The sequence below is a fragment of the Balaenoptera ricei genome, chromosome 1, assembly GCF_028023285.1.
Source record: "Balaenoptera ricei isolate mBalRic1 chromosome 1, mBalRic1.hap2, whole genome shotgun sequence".
NCBI lineage: Eukaryota > Metazoa > Chordata > Mammalia > Artiodactyla > Balaenopteridae > Balaenoptera > Balaenoptera ricei.
The window spans coordinates 46,142,169-46,166,649 of NC_082639.1; the positions used below are offsets into that span (position 1 = coordinate 46,142,169).

A 24,481-nucleotide genomic window follows, 5' to 3' on the forward strand; every position below is an offset into this window, starting at 1 on the left:
ACAAATAGTCCTGAATATGCAGCGACTCAACTACAGTAAAAGTTTATTTCTTGTTCCCAGACCAGGCCAAAGTTCAGGTTGGTGGGCAGTTCTCCATACAGTGATTCAGGGATCTAGCTCCTTCCCCTTGTGACTCTGCTGCCACCTATGGCCTGGCTGTCATCTGCATCCAAATAACAGAAGAGCCAGGAGAACCTCACACAGGGCTTTACCACTTCTGCTCACATTCTCCTGGAGCGACTCTAACACAAGGGCACATCTGAGGGTGAGGGAGGCTGGGAAATGTAGTCCAGTGGTGTGCTCAAAGGGAGGAATGGGTTTTAGTGGACAGTTAGTGGTCTCTACCAGTGTGTAAATGAGGAAAGAGTCTCAATAGGATTAACTGATTTGCCAAAATTAGTTAGGTCATCCAAGTGACAAAGCCAGGACTGCGGCCCAGAGCTTCTGACAGTCATGTCTGGTGCCTTAAAAAGCACAGCCCCACCTCGATCTGAGCCCCACCTCACCTGAACTCTTCTCACTGGTCTCCTAGCTTCCAAGTTTCTCCTTGTAGTCTGTTCTCCACCCTGCAGATAGGGGAATATTATCAACATCTACGCCAGATCATTGTGACGATGACAGAAATTCAAAAACAGTTAAGAAAATCACCCTGGTCCTTCTGCCCTAACACACCTGTCCCTTCCCCCACGCCATCTTCCAGCCCTCGCAGGTTCAGAGGGCAACTGGAGCCTGCACTTGAGCCAGGAGTGCCTCCACGTCGTGGTCCCCAGAGCAAGAAAGGACAAAGGCTACTTTCCAGATCACACTTTTATTCTTACAGAAGCAGTGGCCACACAGCCATAGGGACATGAAGTGTTCAGACAGTAGGCACAACGCCTGCAGCTGCAAGAGCCTGCTGGGGGTGGGGGTGGGGGGACCCATGCCTTTTTCCATGGTCCCCATGATTAAGGAAAAAACTAAAAATCACACAGCATTCACTGCCACCCCCATCCCCACCACTTCCCTTTCAGTAACAGCTAATTAGATTATGCGTCCTTCCAGCCAAAGAAACTGGCTAGAACCCGGATTTTACAGAAAACCTTCATGCAGAGAAACTCAGCGTTCCGGAAGGGAGAGGCCTCTTCTTATACTTTCCACACACGCTGCCCCACCCCCACCATGTGCCAAGTTTAATTCCACCTGAAACCACCACCTGATGGGTAGTGACAAGACTGGCTACAAGAAAGAGCTGGTCACTCAGCTCAACATGCTTGGAAGACTGCCCCTTTCCAGGCAAGAGATCACTGAAGCAAAACACTAACCTGAGGCTGGTGTGATCCCCAGACCCTCCCTTCCGAGCCCCGGGTTCTGAGTGAGGTCTGTGAAGGGCAGGATTTTGGTTTGTAGGACTGAGGATAACAGAAGCTGCTGGCTTCTCTGGCCACACTCCCAGGGGCCCAGGGACAGAGGCCCCACTGGTGAAAGGACGGGGCCTTATCTGTTGGGCTAATCTAGCTCGGGCTCACCATTCCTCTACAGCAAGTAGGATCATCAGTTTAGCGCCGAGCGGGAAGCCCACGGGCCCACTAGGAGAGCTAATGCCAGTATTCACGTGCTTTGCATACAAGCGAGAAAATGAGGTTTCTTATTTTTTTCTTATGCCCCCTCCAGAGGCCAAATGGGGAAGAGTGGTTCCTCTGCCTTCTGAGTGCCCTGGATGCGCCCAGAACTCCCAGGACCACGCCAAGAGACTACAGCGTGCCAAGCCCAGGGCAGGAGGAGTGAGCCTCGGCAGCCAAAGCATGGCTCTGGGAGGATTCTGGCAACCTGTGGTGACAAGACTGACACTTCCTTGCAGGCCATGGATGCGCCTTTCTGAAAAGATGAGAGCTGGCCTTGGGCTGAAGGAAGGACCTTAAATGGCAGACAACCCCCAAGCGTCCACTTAGATCATTTGTTTTTCCTCTATCCACACAAGAGGCTTTTCATGGGGTTTGCAGTCATGGTGTTTAAAAGACAGCTCTGCACTTCTAAAGCAGAAGGGCCTCAGGTGGTCTTGTGTGTGCTGATGTGACAGATGAGGAAACTACAGCTCAGAGGGACAAATGACTTGCCCACGGGTGCAGAGCTCGTGAAGAATACAGCAAGGACAAACCCAGGCCTCCTGGCTCCTGGTGCAGTGCTCTCTCTCTCTCTCCCCCAAAATGTCACTGCCTGGCACAGTTCACTTAATTCCAGCTTCCCTTACACAATTCCCTCTCAGATTCTGGGTTTTCAGCTGAGGCTGGGCAGTTCTTAAGACAGAGCTGCATAAACAACCAAGCTTTACTAGGTGGGCAGGGACCTGGGAAGGTTTCCTTCCCTGTGGAACGGAAATGGAGCTAACTTTTCTCTGAGCTTAGGATTTGTAAGGCACTAAAATTAACTACAGTTGGGGGCCGGGGGAGAAAGAAAAAAAGGGGGGGATGAGTGGTTGGAGAAATCAAGTTGATGCTGTTTTCTTTCAGCCCCACAGTGAGGAACCCCACGAAACCGAGGGACGGCGGGCTCCACTGTCCTGCTGGGCGTGGTCCCACCCCCCAACTCCCACCCCTACTGCAGAGCAGAGGACACAGCCCCACCATGACAAAGCAGGTTCTGGGAACAAGAGCCATGGAGGGTGGAGAGCCAAGAACGAGCCCAGGTCCTCTGGATTCAATTCAGAGCAGAAACCACTCACCCAGCCTGGGCAGGTGTCCCAGGCCTGGGCCCGGCCAGGATTCAACCCTGAAGTGTCTTCTCCAAGGACACAGTCCCCTCTGAGCGGACTCGGGCAACGGCTGCAGTGGGCCTGCAAGCCTGAGCGTGAAGGCGGAAGGGGCAAGGCGCCACCGAGCACGGCAGGGAGAACTTTGGAATCAGACCTGGCTTTGGCACAGCACATCTTGGGCCCGCCCGCCCGCCCCACCTGTTGCCCTCCCAAGACCCCAGGGATGGAGAGGAACCTTCCTTCCTTCCCTCCGCGAGGAGGTCTTGCAGCTGACAAGCGATGGCAGCGCAACTCGAGGACACCCCCTTCAGCCAAACCCGAGCCCAGGTGACCTAACATGGAGCCTTCCCGGACTCCACCACTGAATCCAAAGCACTTTAGTCCGACGTGATGCTGAGTGGGAAGCCGTGCTGACAGCAGCTGCCACTTCTCCAGCACCTCTGCTGCGACAGGCGCTTGACTCAGACGACAACAGCAGGCAGATAGCATTACCCGCTTTCAACAGATGAGGAGCAGGGCTCAGAGTGGCTGAGTGACTCACTCAGAGTCACACAGCTAATGAGTGGCAGAACTGGGAACTAGACTCGGGTTTGTCTGACTCCAAATCTCATGTCCTTTCCACTCTACTTGGCTGCCCCTGAAAGCTGGGAGCAAGCTGTCGGGGCCATCTGGGTGGGGTTTCTGGAGGGGTTTCTTTCTGCAAGTGTGGATCTGGCAGAGCAGCCAAGCTTGAGTGAAGGGAAGATGCCTTCTGGCCCTGGGGACAGGGTCCGCCCTCGCGTCCGCCTCCTTCCGGGTGGGCTCCGGCTCAGTGCCTGGCAGCCTTGCAGATCTTGTCATAGACCTCAGGGAAGGCGCCCTGGCAGCCGAGCTGTTTCCGCAGCCTATGGTACAGGGAGCCGTCAAACATCTCCCAGAACTCCTCCCGGTCCATGTAGCAGTCGGCATACAGCATCTGGAACCTGCAGCGCAGACACAAGGGTGAGGACTCGGGGACGGGGGTAAGAGGGGCGGGGAGGGGAAAGGGACGCAAAGAACCCCAACCATCCCTAATGCGCCCCTAACGCACCGCCTGCTCTGCAGGGCAGGACGCGCTTTTGGAGGCTTTCTCTTGTTTAATCCCCCTAATGAGCTAGTGGTTGAGGCTGGTGCAGGAATTTTTATCCCCATTTTACAGACGGGGAATCTGGGCTCAGGGCTTTAAGTGGCAGTGGAGGCAGAGTCAGGAGTAGAATGCATGCCCGTCTCCCTGATGTGGTCGCCAGGCTGCTTTCTCTCTCTTGTTTGACGTTCAATAAACTGCACATAATGAAAGTGTACAACTTGAAGCTACAAGGATATATGGTACAACACAGGGAATATAGCCAATATTTTATAATAACTATAAATAGAGTATGACCTTTAAAAATGGTGAATCACTAAACTGTACACCTGTAACATATAATATTGTACATCAGCTATACTTCAATAACATAAATAAATAAAACAAGCAAAAAAATTTTTTTTAATAAATTAAAAAAAGAGAAACGTACTGCTTGATAAGTTTGATGTATGTCTATAACCTTGAAACTGTCACCTCAGTCCAGATAACGGCCATATCCATCACCCCCAAACTTTCTTCATGCCCTGAATTCCCCTGTGTTGTCTGTCCATCACCCTCCACAATCCCAGGCAGACCTGCCTTCTGTCACCATGGGTTCATCTGCATTTTCCATAATTTTATATAAATAAAATATATATATATGAATAGAATCATGCAGTACTCTTTTTTCCTGGCTTCTTTCCGTCAGCATGATTATTTTGAGATTCGTCCACGTGGATTCTGCACGTCCACGGTTTGTTCCAGGACGTTTCTGAGCAATGCTCTGTCCAGGCCTCTGTGTGACTTTCATGGTCCTGAGTCCCCCCCCGCCTCAGCTTTGGCCTCCAACCTGGAGTGCGAGCCCCTGGACACGTCTAAAGCACCCCCGTGGCCTGCGCTGGGGTAGGTAGTGGGGCGACCCCTGGCTCAAGCAGCCAGGGGACTGCTGGTGTGCTCACTGGAGGAGGAGGGGATGCAGCAAGGGGAAGGGCGAGAACGCCTGCAATTCCACCTCCTTAGAATCTCCCAACTCCCTTCCCGAATCCAAGGGGTCACTCAGCGCCCGAGGGTCTGGCTGTGGAGCTGGCGCCTTGGCCTTCCACGCGCCCCCCCCAGGGCAGCGCTCTGTGGCTGACGGCCACACTCTGGGCACGCGCTCACCCGTGCACACTTCGGACGAACTTCTCCAACTGCCTCATGCAGGACCGGGCCTCAAAGTGCTTCACGCGCGGCTCCCCATAGGCACCAATGTCGACGTAGAGCTCGGCCTCGTCTCCCTTGGGGTGCACCAGGCCCGGCTGGCTGGGCAGGATGAATGGGCACAGCCAGATGGGGTAGACCTGGGGGGCCAGGGAGGGCGTGTTGGTGCTTTTCCTCCCCCGGATGGCAGGCTCTGCGGCGCTCCCCTCTCTCTGCTGCTCACATGCCACCCTCACCCCCGCGTCCCCGCTGAGCTCCCGGCCCGGCTCACGTGGATGTCACTGTGGAAGGTGTGCAGGGCCCGCGGCAGGCACTTCATGGGCACCAGCATGTCCTGCACCACGTGGTGCTGCTCGTACAGCTTGCGCAGCGTCTCGCCCTGGGTCAGCTTCAGGAGGGAGATCTTGGGAGGCACCATCCAACCAAAGAGGTAGCGGAAGACGGGGTTGTTGCCAAAGGGGATGATGTCCTGAAAGACAAGGGTTGGGGATGGAGAGAAGGAACTCAGCAGGGCCCAGTGTCCCCACGTGCCAGGGGCCGGGTCCTCCTCTGGTGCTGGACAGAAATGTGACGGGTCCACTCCTATCTGGGGGGGGGGTGTGGTGGTACCCAGGATTTACTCAGCTGGATCTGGGTTTGATTCCCAGCTCCAGCATTTACCAGCTATGATGATGATCTTGGGCTGGGGACTTAACCTCCCTGAGCTAGGTTTCCTGATCTGCAAAATGGGGCTTGTGAGAATGAATGGTAAGATACCAAATGGAAGGCACTCAGCCCATTGCCTGAAGCAAAATAACAACGAAGCTATCATTGCTGTTCTAGTTGCTGAGGTCAGTGTGGCTGGCACAGAGCAGGCATTCCATAAATGTTTGAGAATGCTGTTCAGTGGCAAGAGGGATGGATACTCAGAGAGCTTAAGCAACTTCCCTAAGGTCACACCGCCAGAGACGGCTCCCACTGAGGTGGGGAAGGTCTGGCTCAGGTTCAACAATGAGCCCTTCGGTCCACAGCATCTCCTGAGAGGCCTTCTCTGACGCCCCTATTAAAATGTCACTGCTCCCCATCCCTCCATACACACAACAGCAAATTCTTGCTCACCTGTCAAGGCCAAGCTTGACAGCTACCTTCAATCCTAGGCAGAGCTAGCCACTTTCTCTTGTTCCTGTGGCCCTGCACAGTGCCACCCCGCCTGCCTCCCCCAAGCTGGCCTCTTGTGAAACCCCCCGAGCAGGGCTGTCCTTCCTCTTCCACGCCTCAAACCTCCACAAGGGAGGAGCCCCCCATTCACGATCGTCCTCCCTGCTCCCAGTCTGCTGTCTTCCTGAGGGCTGCCAGCGTGCACCTGATACCCCATCCTCATAGCTCCTGGGTCCTCGAAGCCAAGGACGTTCCTTCATTCGTTAGACAATTACGAGGCGCCTATGTGCTCAGGTGCCAGCTTCTGTGCTGGGTGCTGGGGATACCCAGATCATTGAGACGTGGTCCCTGACCTCAGGTGGGAAGAGCTGCAACAGAGAGATGCAGAGGCAGCTCATAAAAGGGTCCACGTCAGACTAGGGTCAGTGGTGGCTGCCCAAAGAAGCCCCCATGCTAAGCTTCAGAGGCTGCATGACTCCTCCTCTCCTCTCCTCTCCCCTCCCCTCCCCTCCCCTGGAATCATCTCCTCTGATCACCAGCCCACTCCCATGAGGGAGGGAGGGCCCTGTCTGCTCTCTTCTCTGTTAGATTCCGGCTCCTACACCAGTTCCTGGCTCACAACAGGAGCTCAGGAAATAGCGTGGCTTTTATTGTTCCCTTGGTTGTCCTTGGAAAAGCCACACAGGCCCATAGCAGAAATCCCCCTCAAAGCCTAAGCCCTGACCCCGTTTCCCTCACAGCCCTGACCACTCATCATTCCTCCTCCATCCCAATCTCTTTCCCCTCCACAAAGGCAACCATTCTTAGGAATTATTTGTGTACCCTTCTAGAGACATTCGATGCACAGACAAGTCCATGGGCTTAAAAAAAACACAAGTCACAAATGGCAGCGTCTACTAGCCTCCCGCTTATCACTGTATCCTGGGCGTCAGCACAGAGCGCTACTGCATTCTTTGTCCTGGATGCCTGACACTGTCCAGATAGACCTCGTTTTATTGCACTTCTGATCTTTGATCAGTGATCTCTGATGTCACTACTCTGACTTGCTGACGGCTCAGATAATGGTTAGCATTTTTTAGCAATAAAGCATTTTTAAATTAAGGTATGCCCTTTTTTTTTTTTTTTTAGACATAATGCTAGTGCCCACTTAATAGACTACAGTATAGTGTAAACATAACTTTTATATGCGCTGGGACAACACTGTAAAGCAGTTATAGTCTAATAAATATACTAAATTAAAAAATATATATATATGCACTGGGAAACCAAAAATTTCGTGTAACTCACTTTATTGTGATTATTTGCTTTATTGTAGTGGTCTGGAACCCAACATGCAATATCTCCAAAGTCACCCTTCATGGGGTGGGGCTGCAAAGTCCTAGCTCCCTGGCCTCAAGGTGGGACAGCTCTGGAGGGCCATCCGGCCCCAGAGCTCCCTGTGGGTTGGCTGAGGTCTTTGTTGTGACTGCCTCACGCCTCTGCTTTTCCCTCTGCCCAGCCCTGCTTCCCTTTCCTCTCGCAGCTGAGGATCACCAGAGTTCTCCTGAACAAACTTCCTGTGTGCACATCTTGGTAGTAAAACACCCATCCTTCCAGATTCTTCCTTTAACTTCAGGCAGTACAGGCTAGTGTTTAACAGCACAAAAATATAAGACAAACCTCATTTTGAAATCTAGCTCTGTGGTTTTAAAACCCATCCAGGAGTTCTCTGCTACTCCTTGCTTCAAGAGGTGGAGCTTAATTCCCCCCTCCTTGGGTGTGGGCCAGACTTGGTGACTCCGTTCTAATAAGAGAGTATGGCAGGAGTGGCGAGGCGACAAGCCTGGGTCATGGAAGGCACTGAGGACCCCTCCTTGGTCTCTCTCTTGAATCCCCTGCTCTGGGGGAAGCCAGCTGCCCTGTTGTGAGGACACTTGAGCAGCCCAGGTGGCAAGGAATGGAGGCCTCTTGTCAACAACCACGTGAGGGACCCTTCCAGGAAGCAGATTCTCCAGCCCTACTAGAGCCTCCAGCAGACCAGCCCTGCCGACACCTTGACTGCAGCCCTGAGCCAGAAACACCCACACCATCGCTCTCCAATCCCTGAGCCTTGAAACTGTGAGATAACAGAGGGCAGTTGTTTTAATCCTCACAATTTGGGGTTAATTCATTATGCAGCAATAGATAACCAATACACTCTATCCCTTACTGAGTTGTGTTATTTTGGATAACCTAAACCAGCTTCTTCATCTGTAAAGTGGAAACAGCACTAGGACCTACCCTCACAGGGTTGTTAGGAAGATGGAGAGAGAATGCATGAAAAGTGTTTGGCCTAAGAACTAACATGTAAGGAGCGATTCATATTAATTGCTGCTGTTATCATTCTGATGTGCTCTCATGTACTTTGCTGGCCCCTCTTTCCTTTCCTGTCTCTTAAATATCCCTGCTCTTGACAAAACCACACCTCCCACATCCTTCACACTGCTCTTGGCAGGGATAAAGAGGGACTCGGGGGTCTTCTGCCTTTGGCAAAACTTTCCACCAAACGCTCTGGGCCTGGACACTGCTCAAAGAAGGACTAACAGGGATGGGGGAAGCCCAGAGCTCCCCGGGCCTTGATGAAGCCTCTGCTGCCCACTCCTCCAGCCTTTACCACTGCCCCATCACATTCTGCCTGAGAGACCTGGCCCATGATTAGAAGTGACCCAACACCTCCTCCTAGGAGACCACCAGGTGTAATTCCTTCATGCCTGACATCCCTATTTATCTCAGTCACGGTGGACTTTTGGGTGCCTCCCACTAGCACCCTTGATGGGCTACAGCGATGCAATGTCTTTTAATCTGACCCCACTGGCCACTGTCCCCCTCTCTGCCAAACCCCTCCCCTGTGCTCTCTCATGGTCTAAACGGCAGCAAACCCCCTCCATCCTCAAGCTCTTCTCTCGACCGTCGTGTCCTCTCCTTGCTCCTAGCTGGAACCTGGCTGGCCCCTGCAGCCCTCCGAGGTGGTATCATTTTCTCTCCAAGACCCTCTGGGGTAGACGGAGGTGAGGTGGGCTCCTCATTACTGCTTCTAGGTCTCTGCCCCTCCCATTCCCTGAAAACCCTCAGCGACTTTGCAGCCACCTGCCCATCATCTCCACCCCCATCATCTCCCTCGTTCCCGGATCACTGCCACCTTCTTCAACAGTCATCTTATCACTGATGTGATTTTATATCCACCTCTATGATCTTTCCCACGCCCCAGCCTCCTCTCTGTCCTCCAGCGATCTTACCTTCCACCTGGCCTCTGCCCTGACTCTCACGTCACACTCCAGAGCAGGGGATGACAAACTATAGCCCGTGGGAATCGGTCTGCAAGCGGATCCAGCAGGTGGCCACATCTGGCCCCCTGCCTGTGTTTATACATAGTATCACTGGAGCACAGTCATGCACGTTTGTTTGTGCACTGCCTGTGGCTGCTTTTGTGCTACAAGGGCAGGGCTGAGCAGCTGCGACAGGACGTATGACCCACAAAGCCTAAAGCTTTTGCTATCTGGCCCTTTAAGAAAGTTTGCTGACCTCTTGATGTTGTCCTATTGTCTGTATTCATTGCCTCTGTTGACTCAGAAAAAAAAAAGCACGTCAGAGCTGTGAGTTGAGTTTATTCAGTGTCTCACTGACTATAGCCTGGGAGACACGCTCTCAAACAGCTCTGAGAAACCGTTCCGAAGAGGTAAAGGCCAGATCAGTATGTATGTGATTTTGGTGAAGCGTACATGAAATCAAGCACAGGTCTCGATCGAAGGTTGTTGCTAGTTATGAGGAACAGCCGTCTTATTAACGGCTTTGGTACTTTTCTAAGTATGGGAAGATCCAAGAATTTGGGTTCATAAAATTTTCTCCTCAAAATATCTACCTGTCTGAAGGCTGTCTTTATCTGCCAGTTTTCCCATAGCACAGAGTGCCTCATTAGTGATCTTTGCCCTGAATTCCTTTCAGGGGGTGTTGAAGGTCAGCGACCGCAAGGCCTAATGACTTCATTCCTGCAGAACTGGATGGTAGGCAACATACTTCATTTGGCATCTCCATAGTTTCAATTCCAAGCGTTCGCCCTCTGACCACCACTAACTCTCCTTCCTGCTGCTCATGCCCTCCAGTGCTCTGACGTCAATTCTTCACCCCAAGGGGCACCCAGGCCACCATATCAGTCCCTTCAGCCCCGCACATCCTCACTGTCCCCCCCTCAGCTGGCTCAGATTTCATCTTGATCATGTCCTGGCTTTTCCAACCCCGCCCCACTTGTCATACTCATTTGCAAAACCTCAACTGTGGTTAAATCTAACTTTCTCCCTATTCTGTACCCCGTCCACAGAGCTGAACGTGTGAAAATCCACAACCACCAGGGCTAGTCTCACTGTAAACTCATGGTCATCAATCTTTGGGAGGCCTAGTGTTGCCCAGCAATCCTATGACATTTCCCCAGTTAATTCATTCCCACTCTCCAAGGGACAATTTCCCATCTCCTCTCTCTTCAGTCCTTCAACAACCCCCACCCCCTCATCTCGGCTAAAATCCTTGCTTCCTATTTCATTGAGAAAATAGAAGGACTCCCACACCCTCCCACCACCAAATGGTCCTCCTGTTTGTAGCAACTGTTCCATTAACACTTCCTCCCTCCTGTCCAGTGGGTGAATCTCCACACTCTCACCTAAAGGCAACCTCTCCACCTGAGCACAGGATCCATCCATCCTCAAGGTTCACCCTGCGAGCACACCCTCTCCCCTGCACTGCCAGCACGTCAACATGTGGTAACCTCTCCCCTCTTGAAAGTCACACATGGACTTCCCTGGCGGTCCAGTGGTTAACACTCTGCACTTCCATTGCAGGGGGCACACATTTGATCCCTGGTTGGGGAACTAAGATCCCATGTGCCGTGCGGCGCGGCCAAAAAAAAAATCAAAATAAAAAATAAAACAGTCACACAAAATATTTCCTCTCGATCCTACATCCCCCTCTGGCTCCCACCCTACTCTTCTGCTTTCCCTTATACTGAGCCTTCTGATTTCCATTTTCACTGTCTCCACTTCCCTGTCTCTGTTTTCTCTCGAACCCACGTCAGGCTTTCAGCCCCATGGCTCAAGGTCATCAGTGACCTTCTCACAACTAAGACCAGGGGTCGATGCTTTGTCGTCATCTCACTCAGGGGCATTTGACACGGCTGTTCATCTTCCTTCTTGACATGCTGTCCTCAAGTAGCTTCCGGGATGCCAGTCCTCCTGGGTTTCTCCTCCCCTCTGACTGACGGCGTCTTCTCCTCTCCTGGCTGGCTCCTCCTCCCTCAACTTGCAGGGCTTGGCTCTCGGACTTCTCTTCTCTAACCTCCCTCACTCATCTAGTCCCACGGTGTTAATTAACATTTCTCTGCTGATGACACCCACAGTGATATGGATTTCTTTGACCTCTGCCCTGAAGATCTGACATATGTGCCAGCTGCCCACTCAACATCCCACCTGGATGTCTGAAAAGCATCTCACGCTGACATGTCCCAAACCAAACTTCTGATTTTCCTTCCCAGACCCCTCCCCCATGTTGTCCATAGCAGTCAATGGCACCTCGGGCCACCCGGTTGCTTGGGTCCCTAACCTTGGAATCACACCCAAGGGCAATCTGTGGGAAATCCTGTTGGTTGGTTCAACCTTCACAGCACCTCCCAGATCTGAGACCCCTTTCCTCCTCCACCGCTACCACCCTGGACGGCAGAATCTTCTTTCTTCCGCTGTCCCACTCTTGCCACCTCCACCCCATCCACTCTCCACCTAGCTGTCAAAATTATCCTTTTAAAACAAACATCAGGTCATGTCACTTTTCTGCACAAAGCCCTCCACTGGCTTCCTTACCACACAAGGTAAAATATGAAGTCCTCCCCTGACCTACAAGGACCTACATCATCTAGGCTATAGCTGCTGTTTCACCGTATTCTCCACCATGGGTCTAGCTCAAGGGCCTTCTTGCTGTTTTCAGAAACACACAGCCTTGCTGTGACACCTTGCACCTTGCTGTGATGCAAAAGAATGGAGCTGGACCCCCACCTCACACAATACACAAAACTTAACTTAAAATGGATCAAGAACCTAAATATAAGAGCTAAAACCATAAAGCTTTTAGAAGATAACGCAGGAAGAAATCTTCATGACTTTGGATTTAGCAATGGATTCTTAGATACGACACTAAAAGCACGAGTAACAAAAGAAAAAATAGATCAACTGGACTTCATCAAAACCAAAAACTTTTGTGAATCAAAAGACATTATCGGGACTTCCCTGGTGGTCCAGTGGTTAAGACTTCGCCTTCCAATACAGGGGGTGCGGGTTCCATCCCGGGTCGGGGAGTAAGATCCCACATGCCTCACGGTCAAAAAACCAAAACAGAAGCAATATTGTAACAAATTCAATAAAGACTTTAAAAATGCTCCACATCAAAAAAAATCTAAAAAAAAAAAAGACATTATCAAGGAAGTGAAAGACAACCTACAGAATGAGAGGAAATATTTGCAAATCATGTATTTGATAAGGGTCTAATATCCAGAATATATATAGAACTCTTACAACTCAACAACAAAGATCAATCACCCAGTTAAAACTGGGCAAAGGATCTGAATAGATACTTCTACAGAATGAGAGGAAATATTTGCAAATCATGTATTTGATAAGGTCTAATATCCAGAATATATATAGAGCTCTTACAACTCAACAACAAAGATCAATAACCCAATTAAAATTGGGCAAAGGATCTGAACACATACTTCTCCAAGAAATATACAAATGGCCAACAGGCACATGGAAGGATACTCAACATTGTTAGTCATTAGGAAAATGCAAATCAAAATCACAGTGAGATTCCACTTCTTACCCACTAGGATAGCTATAGCAAAAACCCAGAAAACAACAAGTGCTGGTGGGAATGTAGAGAAATTGGAACCTACACATGCTGCTGCTGAGAATGTAAAATGGCTCAGCCACCATGGAAAACGTCTGGCAGCTCCTCAGTAGGTTATACACAGAATCATCACACGACCCAGCAGTTCCACTCCTAGGCATGTATCCTCCAAAACTGAAAACTAGTACTCAGACAAATTCTAGTACATGAATGTTTGCAGCAGCATTGTTCACAATGCCAGCAGGTGGAAACAACTCAAATGTCCACCAGCAGATGAGTGGAAAAACAAACTGTGGTCCAACCATACAATGGAGTATTATTCAGCCACAAAAAGGAATGATGTACTGATACATGCTACAGCATGGATGAACCTTGAAAGTAGGCTTAGTGAAAGAAGCCAGGCACAAAAGGCCACATGTTGTATGATTCCATTTATATAAAATGTCTAGAATAGGTAAATCCATAGAGACAGAATGCAGACTGATGGTTGCCAGAGTCTGGGGAAAGGGAATGGGGAGTAACTGCTTAATGGGTACAGGATTTCCTTTTAGGGCGATGAAAATATTTTGAAACTAGATATAGTAGACACACAACATCATGAATGCACCAAATACCACTGAACTGTATACTTTAAAATGGTTAATTTTATGTTTTCACTTCAATTTAAAAAAAAGAAATAAAAAGTTACCCACCCAGCCCATGTGAGGACCTGTGCTCTGGCTCTTCCTCTGCCTGGCGTGTCCTATGTTCAGGTCCCGCTCACAAGGCATCTCCTGAGAGGCCTTCCCTGACCGCTTATTTAAAATGTCACTGCTCCCCATCGCTCATCACACAACAGCAAATTCTTGCTCACACGTCAAGGCCACACTTGACAGTTACCTCCAGCCCTGGGCAGGACCAGCCACTTCCTCTTCTCAGGCCGCAGTCTGTCTGCTTGGCTAGGCTACAGCTCCTCAAGGACAGAACAGGTCTGTGTTCCCCAAAGCACTGGGCCCCGCGCCCCACCTTCTGGCACAGGCAGGTGTGTGGGGAGAGCCCGCTGCTTTAAGGGAAGGTGGCTGCTCCTGAAGAAGGAGGCACTGTGCTGCTGGGTAAGAGGCTGTTCTGGTCCCTAGCACAAAGCCACTCTTTTCCCCCAAGGGAGGGGAAACCATCCTGGTTGCCAGCCCGGCCAGGAGCCAGGACTACCAGGAAATCCTAGCCTCACCTGGAGCTCCCAGAAGATGCTGCGCGTGTGGCGGTGGTAGTAGTGTCTCAAGGGGATGTACTCCAGGCCCTCGCGGTTTGTCTTCAGGTAGTTCTCCACGTGCTTGAAGAACCACGGCTTGTAGTAGTTGCCAATGCTATTCAGCTGCAATGACAGAGGGCACTGTGTCAGGCCACAGACAAGCCCCAATGCCACCGGGGCGTAACAGTGATACCCAGCTTCTGTTCGGCACTCCTGGCCTCTCCAGAGCTCTTTCATGTCTATTATTGCCTTGGAGGCTCTTGAAAGCCGGGTGAGGTTAATAAGCACAGCCGGCATTCTCTAGCAGAGAGAGCAGGGGCTCACAGAGGTTAAGTGGTGAGCCCAGGGCCCAACAGCGAACTCCTGACAGTCTCGGGAGCTCAGCCTGCTACTCCTTCTCGGTGAGAGAACTGAAGTGCCGATGCCTGTCGCCGTCGGCCACGGTGCAGTGCTCCAAACAGGTGTGCTCCTCCCCACCTCCCTCCCACGAGGCCAGTGTCGGCACGAACACTGAGCGCGGGCCATACTCCCCACGGGGTCCCACAGCCGACAGCACCAACTGACCACGGTGCTTTCCCTGCTGCCCTGGACCAAGCTCCACATCCTCTGGCCACAGCGCTCCCCCCAGGCAGCCCCCATCAGCGGAGGAAGCTCACAGTAAAACTACAGTCTTCCCTGGCTCTGGGCCCTGTGGTCTCCAAGCCTAAATCATGATTTAGCTGGTGTCTTCTTCAGCCCTAAATGGTTCAGGACTCTACCTACTGTGTGCCCCGCGATGACTTAGCTTCTCTGAGCCTCAGCTTCCTCACCCATGAAAGGAACTGTGGGCTGATGCTTTTGGAGACAGGCAGGGCAGCAACCCGGAAGGGTGATGGGCTTCAGGTTGGGCGGCTGAGGACAGACCCTGGCCCAGTCACCCACTAGCTGTGTGACCTGGCGCAGGACACTCTGAGCTTGTTTCTTCACATGTAAAATGGCAATAAAAATAAATACTTTGTGGGAGATCTTTGTGCCTATTAGAAATTACATACACACACACTGCAGATGCTCGGGCCCATGTCATACCAGCTTCTCTTGGGGTGGGAGAGGCACCCGTGTTTTATGCGGCAGGTGAGATCACACCCAGCAAAGGGATAGGAGGAAGCAGAGAGTGGAGGCCACGTGGGAGAGGTAGAATGTTGCCAGGGGACCATCCGGGAGGGAAAGACAGGAGCAGAGGCAAGAAGCAAGCAAGCCCAGGGTGGCTGGAGAATAATCACAGCACGGGCTAAGTGCCCACACTCCAGGGAGGCAGCACCAGTACCCGACGTATTCACTCTTTGTCCCCTCCATGACTTTGCATACATTCATTACCTCTTCCATGACCTCGCACACATTCCTTCTTTATCTCCTCCACGACCCTGCACAGCAGGGCTGTCCCTGTTTCACTAACCAGGAGAAAGAATCATCAAGGTTGAAGGGACCAGCCGAGGTCACAAGGCTCGCAAGAGACAAGGCAAGGACTCAAGCACATTCCATGTTGCAAAAGAAGGCCAAGGCGGATGGCAGAGAACCTTGAATGGTGGGTTCTGGAATGTGGGCATTATAAAAAAAAAAAAAACTATTAACTTTTTTCCTGATTCTAAAAGCAACGTACGCTCCTTGTGAAAACTTGAGACACTGCAGTAATGTGGAACCTGAGGCATGCCCCTGCAGCCTCACCCTCCAGAGGGAACTACTAAAAACTGATGTGTATTCATTAGGTTTTATTTTCACACACACACAGATTTATATAAATGGGACTGCCGTGTGCCTACTGTTTACTGATTTGCTGTCTCCACTTTTAATGTACTAGGCCGATCCTGGCAGGTTACTTAGCCTCTCTGAGCCTCATTTTCAGTACAGGTAAAATGGTTAGAGAGACTAAAAGAGATAATGCAGAAAGTGCCAAGCACAGGGCCTGCCCACAGCAGGGGCACAGTGTTCAGTTCCCGGCCCTCTCACTGCCCCCAGCCCCTCGGCAGCCCCCTCTACCCTGGAGCCAGGCAACCTCTGCCCCCCACCTCTGGCAGCTGACACTTGCAGCCCATCTGGGGGTCACCGCTGTGTGCAGGCCACTCTGCTGCTAGGCCACTCTGCAGTGTGGAAACCAGGCCACGAAGTACCAGGAAACGGGCTAAAGAGCCTGCTTGTCCAAGGCAGTTAGAGTGTGGATAGTGCGGGGCAGGGCAGAAGTCACCATAGGCTGGCCTCCACCTGCGAATGCAAAGGGGAGTCAGACCCCACAGGAACAGAGCAACTTGATCTAACCCCAGGTGGACCTGGTCACACACTGGCAGTGGCACCAGCTGCGTGATGAACCCGAGACTCGGGGGTACCTGGATACAGGCACTCCTGGCGTTCGTGGACTCATCCGTAACTCTTTGTGCCCGAGAAGCCTGGGACATGATAAAGAACCTGGATGGCACGTCTCTCCTGGGGCACATGGCAGCCGTGGCAGCCAAGAGGCGGCAGGAGTTGCAGTTCCAGCCCAAGCACTTAGATAACAAGCCACTTCCTATCTCTGGGCTCCCCTGTAAAACGGGGGTGGCTGCCTTCTCCCAGTGGACAGTGCCTGGGCACGCAGGGACGAACTCCTGAGCAGCCTGCCGAACAGGCATGTTTGGGAGAAATGCTCCTCCGATGAAACACGCACATGCCTCTGGCACCCACCACTCTCCCCCCGCCCCAGGCCCCGTTCTCATCCGGCATCATGGGAACACTTTGCAAAAGTCTGTGGCCCGAGGCCCGGGGCCCCTCTGCCACTGATAACCAGGCAAGCCTCTGGGGAAAACCTTGGTCTTCCTGGGAAATAAGGGAACTGGTCAGAGTGTTCAAACAATTTAAAAGCTGTACAATCCCTTTTGCCCAACTGCAACCTTAGGTGGCATCTAATACATCAAAGAGATGACTTTCAGTACAAAGTGGGTGGTGATACCCCTTGGTCCCCGCCCTTAGCTTATCACCACCGGCAGCTTCCAGAGGAACATCTCAGACAAGGTGGAAAACCTCTGGACAAGATCTCCTTGCCAGGTGACTAGGTTCAGAGTGACACACTGCCTGGGCTTTGGCCCGACATGAGCTCAGGCAGAGCCAGGGCCCGGGGACACCAGAACATTTGGGCTCAGTGTCTGAAGTCCCACTCCTGCTCCAGGATCCTCATCCTCCAGTGCTCACTAGTGTCCCATAAAGAATGGTGCTCTGGGCTTCCCTGGTGGCGCAGTGGTTGAGAATCTGCCTGCTAATGCAGGGGACACGGGTTCGAGCCCTGGTCTGGGAAGATCCCACATGCCGCAGAGCAACTAGGCCTGTGAGCCACAACCACTGAGCCTGCGCGTCTGGAGCCTGTGCTCCGCAACAAGAGAGGCCACAATAGTGAGAGGCCCGCGCACCGCGACGAAGAGTGGCCCCCGCTTGCCGCAACTAGAGAAAGCCCTCGCACAGAAACGAAGACCCAACAGAGCCAAAAATAAATAAATAAATAAATTAATTAAAAAAAAAAGAATGGTGCTCGATCAAAGTTTGCAGATGATGCAAAATTCTAGAAGCTGGTATGGCGGGGAACAAATACCCAACCAGGAGTCAGAGACCCAAACTTAAATCTGCCTCATGCTTGTTGTGGGTCCTCAGAGGAGCCTCTTTCCCCTTCTGGGCCTCTGTTCCTTATTTGGAGAGGGAATTGTATCAGATGATTTTTGAGTCCTTTTTGATTTTAAAATGTTTTAAGTATACAGGGATAGATCAAGAGCCTTAAAAGTGCCTATCCTTTGTTGTACTAATTCTACTTGAAGGTATTATTCACATTATAGACAAAAGATGTCCACTGCTACATTAATTAAAATAATGAAAAACTGGATGCAACTTTAATTTCCAACTATGGGGCAGTGGTTTAGTAGATGATAGGGCATTTGCTCACCGCAATGTTTCTGCTGTCATTAAATATGAAGGCAATGTAACGACATGCAGAAATGCTTATCGCACTAAACCAGAAACTACAAATTTGAACTGGTGTTCACAGCTGAAGACAAACAAACCGAAACACTGTGCAAAGAGATGGTAACCTTGAAAGTACCTGAGAACTGCAAAATAAAACAAGCTACTATTTTTAACCCTATCAGATTGGCAAAAATGAAAGAGTGATGCTATCCAGCACTGGCAAGAACGTGGGGGAAAGGTATTCTCACACACCACTGCGTCGCTGGAAGTGGACAGAAGCACACATTTCTGGCAGGTCACTGGTCATATCTATCAATATTTAATATATTCAACCCCCTGGGTCAGGAATTCCTTTTTTTGGACTCAATCCTACAGAAATGCATGTACAAGAGGCCAAGGATAGATGCAAGAGAATCTTCAATGCAATCTTATTTGTAAGAGCAAAACACTTTAAGCAAAATAAATGCTCATCGGGAAGCAATGAGTTAGGCTAATTACAGGCAACAACAGAAAGCATGGGATAAAACGAGGGCACGGGCATGTACACACGCGCACATGGGCATGCACAGGCACAGGCCTTGAAGAGTGCCGTGTTACAGTGGTTACCCTGGGAGCATGCTTGGGTGAAGAGATGCACTTCAACTTTTTCTTTACATATTTCAACACTGTTATACTACTTTTGTAAAAGCTTTAAAAAAATCTGTGCATCGAAAAGAGAGGAAATAAATCTATCAAACACATTAGCAAGAGCTGGATTGGGTCATATTTATAGGTGGAGTCTTTTCTTTCCTTTTACTTCTGTACACTTTCCAAGCCTCTCATAATAAGCACAAATCCTTTCTCAATGGAGAAAGCACGGCTTTTAAAAATTACACAGTGTACGCTGAAGGGGTGTGAATCTGGATTCTGAGGCATCAAATCAATTACTCAAATCTTGGCTTTGTCATCTTGTGGAAGTTTACATGGCCTCTTGGAGCCTTGGTTTCTTCATCTATAAAATGGGGTTACTGTGAGGATCAAAGATTACGCCTATCAAGAGACACACACGTACCTGGCAGATGGTAGGGGCAGAGTAAATGGATACTTCGGTCACAGCCTAAGACGGCCAACTATAGATCCTGCTGCCCAGGTGGGCTGACCCAGGTCGCAGCCTCAAAGAGGGTGGCTGCCAGGGTCAGGGTGGGGAATCAGGCTCCATCCCAGCCCATCCAGGCCCTCCTCCTCCGGGCCTACCTTGCCAGGCTCTGCCTCGTCCGTCATGACCCCCGTCATGATTACGGCCTCCTCCAGGGAGTAGAGCAGCCCTTCCACGAAGTGGTTCTCCTGCCGCTGGGACTCACGGGTGAACTTGTCACAGATGGCCTCCAGGCCGCACACTGGCTCAAACCGCAGCTTGACGTACTTCTTGGCGGGGATGATGCGGATTTCGGCGGCCACCAGGAAGCCCAGGGTCCCGCAGGACCAGGGCACAGCGTAGAACAGGTCTGAGTTTTCCGACTGTGAGGCGGAGTGGACACATGCTGAATGTTTGACCCCCAAACCCCGCGCTGCAGCGAGTCATCAGCGGGGCGCAGAGGACCCAGGGCCTGGGCTAAATCCCTGTCCTGGCACTATCTGTGTCAACCTGAACAGGGACCTCGCAACTGCACTTTCTGGGCCTCAGTCCTCCCCATGCAGCTTCAGCATGACATTTGACCTTACACTGCTCTCTGGATCAGGGATGCTTAGGGAGAGTGCATCCTCTCTCCTCCACCTGGGCACAGCCCCTGGACCACAGGCGACCCAGGAAGAGGCCAGGACCAGCTCTGCCCAGAGTCCTAAAATGAGGGACCAAGGGCCAGGGGGCCCAGGCCAGGCTAGAGAGAGATGAACCCTTAATGAGGGTCAAGGTAGCCAGGGGACATTAAAATGGGCCATTACTGAAACTTACAAAGCCTTTCCCATTCCATTAGCTGTGAACTCCCCCCTCCCCCACCCACAGTCCAGGGAGAGCATTAACATTCCTGCTTGAATGGGTAAGGAGAGTGAGGCTCCAAGAGGTGACAATGGCTCACCCAAGGCTTCCCCCCAAGTCAGTGCAGCGATGTCGGCCTCAGGCAAGGCCACCTGACACCTGATCCAGTGATCCTCCTTCTAACCTCATGATTTTCTTGTTTTGGTATTTGTCTTGGAGACTAACAACTTTTCATCTGGCCGTTCTAAGGCAGCTTCTTTGACTCTAATAAAGCTCCTTGTGAAGAAGTCTAGCCTTGTCCAGGCTTTACGGAGAGGACAGCCCCGCGTGGTCTCTGCTCACGCTGAACGCCCTTGGTGCTGGTGTGGTGGGTGCAGCGAGGTGGTGGGGTGAGGGCCGTGCTGGAGCAGGGGAGCTCTGCAGCAGGCTGGCAGAAGTCTCTGGAACAGCAGACGTGGGCCACCCGATGCCCATCTGGGCCACCGCCTGATCACACTGTCAGCTCACAGCAGTAATAACCAGGTGTCCGCCGCACACCCGGCTCTGTGCTAGGAGCTTAACATACGGCATCTACTTTCTCCTCCTGACAACGCATTTGCCAGATGAGGAAACTGGACCTCAGAGAAGGGAAGTAATTCATGAATGCCTGTCTCCTTTCTCTGCTCATAATAAACAGGTTAGAAGGCAGGGCCCAGAGAGCGTTTCGGGAAACGTGCTGAACTGGTGTGAATCCTGAAAGAGGTCTATCTTGTCCAGACCAGAGCTCTCAAGCCTGGAGTCCTGCCCTGGACTCTGTGAGGCCAACAACTCTGGTGGCTCTCAGAAACATTCACTTCTAAAGGATCACACTGTTCCTCCCATCCCAGGGGCTCCTTAGATATGCTCAGAGAGATCTGAGTTTATTTAAAGTTTCAATCCTGTCCTGCTCCTTAACTGTCTGCATCCTACTTTGGGCCGTGGAATTGCCTTTTATTTCTCCAAAACAGCCCCTCTTATTACTGTTGGTTACGCCTCACCACTGGCATAGAATGTTGATGCTTGGGCCTGACTTCAAGACAGTATAGTGACATGAATTGCTAAGGGCATTGACTTGGGAGCCCGATAGGCTGGGGTTGAATCCCAGCCGTGTGGGATTTACTAGCTGTGTGATCTTGGGCAAGTTTATTAACCTCTCTGTGCTTTAGTTTCCTATCTGTAAAATGTGTCTAATAATAGTACCCACCTCATAAAGTTGTTTAACGATTAAATGCCTTAATATACATGAGGCAGCATTTACAACAGTATCTGAGCACATATAAGGGGCTACATCAATCTGTTATTATTATGGATACAGACCCAGACTGGACAGATGTATTTGAAACGAAGCACCCCCAGGGGAGCCACCTCCCAGGGGTCCTTAATGCCCAGAGCAGGCTGGTGGGGGCATCCCCCATCTCTGAACTCACCGGTGTGCATCGCACAAAGCTGCCATCGGCCAGCACCAGCTCGTAGGCAGTGCAGATGTGCTGGAACAGGCCATACTTGTGGGATGAAGACTCGATGCCCGTGCCCATGATCAATCCCCCTGCAGAGACATGTGCATTAGCCAGGCAGAGCTGGAAGGGGGTCGGGGAGAGCTGGGAAAAGGACACCTTGCTGGAGCTGGGGAAACTCAGAGCATGAAGGAGGTATGACAGGGCTGGCAGATCTTAGGGGAGATTTCCCACCTCTGTGTATGTAGAGAGCAGGAGAGAGAAGGCGGGCCTAAGCTGTGGGCGTGAGGGTTTGCTTAGAGGTGGAAGATGGGTGGGAGATCCCGTCAAGGGCACTTGCGCCATCACCTCTGGCCAGACCCAACCTAGAAACCTGTGCACATTCATTTCAACAGGGACATTGATGAAAGGATGGTTGGTTGGGTGGGGGAAGCCGTGTCCCTTGGGAACAGTTAAAGGACCTGAAAGTGTTTCCCCTGGAGAAGAAAAGGCTCTGGGACCTTGAATCCTATGGAAGGAGACACTAGACTTATTCTGTGTGTTCCAAGGGGCAGAACTGGAGCAATGGATGCAAATCACAGGGAAGCAGGTTCCAACCAGCGATTGAAAAGTGCATTCTGATAACGTAAGCTGTTCAGACATGGACTGACAGGCAGTGAGTGCTCTGTCTTTGGTGCTGGACGAGCAGAGACAGGGTGACATCCGTCACAGATGGGACAGTGGTGACTCCTGAACCAGACGGAAGGTGGGCCGAGGTTCCTCAGCTCTGACGCTAGGACTGTCTTGAGTTCTCACCCACTGTGAGGTCATCCAACTCGGGCAACACAGGCAGAGTCCAGCCAATGGAGGTCAGCAGGACAGTCACCTGACCCATGGTCACCAAGGGCTCCACGCGGACAATCTGTTGACACAGAAGAGAGACCCTGGGTCACAAGGAGTCTGCCAGGCCTAATGGGGGCTTCTGTCTGCAGAAGGTGTTATCCCAGACCTTCCCAAACAATCAACATGGGGATTCCTATATGGGCTTTACAGCCTCTTTCCAGAGCATTCCACCACCTTTAGTTACAGTGAATGGGGTTTCTGGTACTGGGTTAGATAGTGTTTAATCGTGTTCTTTCAAATACCTTTATACTTAATACTTAGTTTATTTTTCTTCTAGAAGAAGAAACACTCATTTATTTGGAAGAAACAGCATATACAAAGAAGACAAAAAGCATTAATCCTAGTTCTTCCAAGTTATCAATGTTAATACTGGAGTATATCTCCTTTCAGTCTTCTCCCATGCATATCTATATTGCTATTTTTATGTTTTAATACAACACACACAGACACACACGCACACAAATACAAACACACATAACACAGACTTTTTAAAAAAAATTTAATGCTGTACTGTGACACGATCCCTTGTCATTAAATGCTCCTGGAAAACATGATTTTTGTTCAAAGGACAGGGCAATATTAATTCAGTATCTGGCATCATTGGTTTTCTTGGCTTTGTGCCTGTTACACCTGGTATTTCTACCGATACAGTATTCCTATAGTTTCTCATACTGTTCAGTTTGACATAATCTTCAATAGGAACTAATGCTTCTCCTTTTCTAGGGTGTGTAAAATTCAGAACCAGGAAGATTCATCCCCTCTGACCCTAAACACGGTCCTAAAGTAAACTGCTTGGGGAAATTGGATCCCAAAGATTACAGGTGGGGAATTTTGTAGTGTGTCCATATTCCATTGTAGATCAAAGAAGCCCAACTAAAAGAATTGTGGACTGACTGACAAGACAACTGTGTATTGAGTAAAAATTATTTTTGAAAGGGCTATCTTGAAGATTATGACCCAAACATTGGAGGAACTAAGGTGACCGGCAGTAGAAGGAAATCCTTAAAAATTTATTGACTTAAATAATTTTGCCTATGTTACACATAATTAAAAAAAAAAAAAGTTTACACTTAAAAAACAAAACATGATTTTTAATGGACACACGAATACGCCATCAGGAAGACTTCTGCTTTCAGTCAAGATGGAGCGAAAAGAACCAGTTTAACCTGCTGCCTGGAGAAAAAAAGGACAAAATATATGAAACAGGAGTTTTCAACACAGTAAACATCAGGCAGCGAAGTTAATGATTGCTGACAGCAAACAAACAGGGTGAGCTCTATGAATGCCCCAGCTAACTGCCTGGAGCTAGGTGGTGCAGGAAGAGAGAGCCCAGTGGACTCTGAGTCGAGGGCCCTAGAAGACCAAGGTGAATAGAGTCTGCAGGACAGAGTACTGGAGAGGAGAGAACTGCAGAGAGAAAACTCTGAAGTACTGCGAAGAGTGCCCGTTGAGTATTCAACTGATTGGTGCATACACAGGACGAAACTACCAGAGGCTGAGGCCAGGGGAAGAGCCTGGCAGGTAACAGTGCCAGGGGCTCACACAGGGCAGGAAATAGTATCTGTTCCCACAAGCCAGACTGGAAAACTTCATGACTCCCAGGGCACTGGGTAGAGTACTCAGAATATTCTTGCCTGAGCATCGGGGAATAATTGCCCCTATTACATGCTGCTCCAGCCCCACCTGAAAAATCAACACAAAACAGGATCAAACTGTTTCTCAGTAACTCGGCTCTATCTTAGAACGAAGCTCACTAAGGTTTACAGGGATACAAAAGTATCCAGCACCCCACACAAGGTAAAATTCATGATGCCTAGAATCCAATCAAAGTTCACCAGGCATGCAAAGAGGCAGGAAGATTTAACCCGTAATGAGGAGAATAATCAATCAATCTGTTTTGATAAAACAGACTCAGAATTGACACAGATATTAAAATCAGCAAACAAGG

At 50.6% G+C, this 24,481-nt stretch overlaps 1 protein-coding gene and 1 non-coding gene across 2 annotated transcripts in view; one reads left to right on the forward strand and one right to left on the reverse strand.

Annotated features, from left to right (window-relative positions):
* Window positions 1-792: 792 nt before the first annotated feature.
* Window positions 793-24,481, reverse strand: part of DHCR24 (24-dehydrocholesterol reductase) — a 35,948-nt gene continuing 12,259 nt past the window's right edge. The window contains exons 3-9 of the mRNA XM_059923348.1: window positions 22,447-22,552; window positions 21,625-21,743; window positions 19,459-19,722; window positions 14,251-14,394; window positions 5,281-5,478; window positions 4,971-5,149; window positions 793-3,690 (exon numbers count right to left, since the gene is read on the reverse strand). Of these exons, the coding sequence (XP_059779331.1) occupies window positions 3,537-3,690; window positions 4,971-5,149; window positions 5,281-5,478; window positions 14,251-14,394; window positions 19,459-19,722; window positions 21,625-21,743; window positions 22,447-22,552 (1,164 nt within the window). The 3' untranslated portion in view covers window positions 793-3,536. The remainder of the gene's footprint in view (window positions 3,691-4,970; window positions 5,150-5,280; window positions 5,479-14,250; window positions 14,395-19,458; window positions 19,723-21,624; window positions 21,744-22,446; window positions 22,553-24,481) is intronic.
* Window positions 23,060-23,186, forward strand: LOC132354879 (small nucleolar RNA SNORA8). The gene has a single exon (XR_009499444.1). It is a non-coding gene; the product is annotated as a small nucleolar RNA SNORA8 (small nucleolar RNA).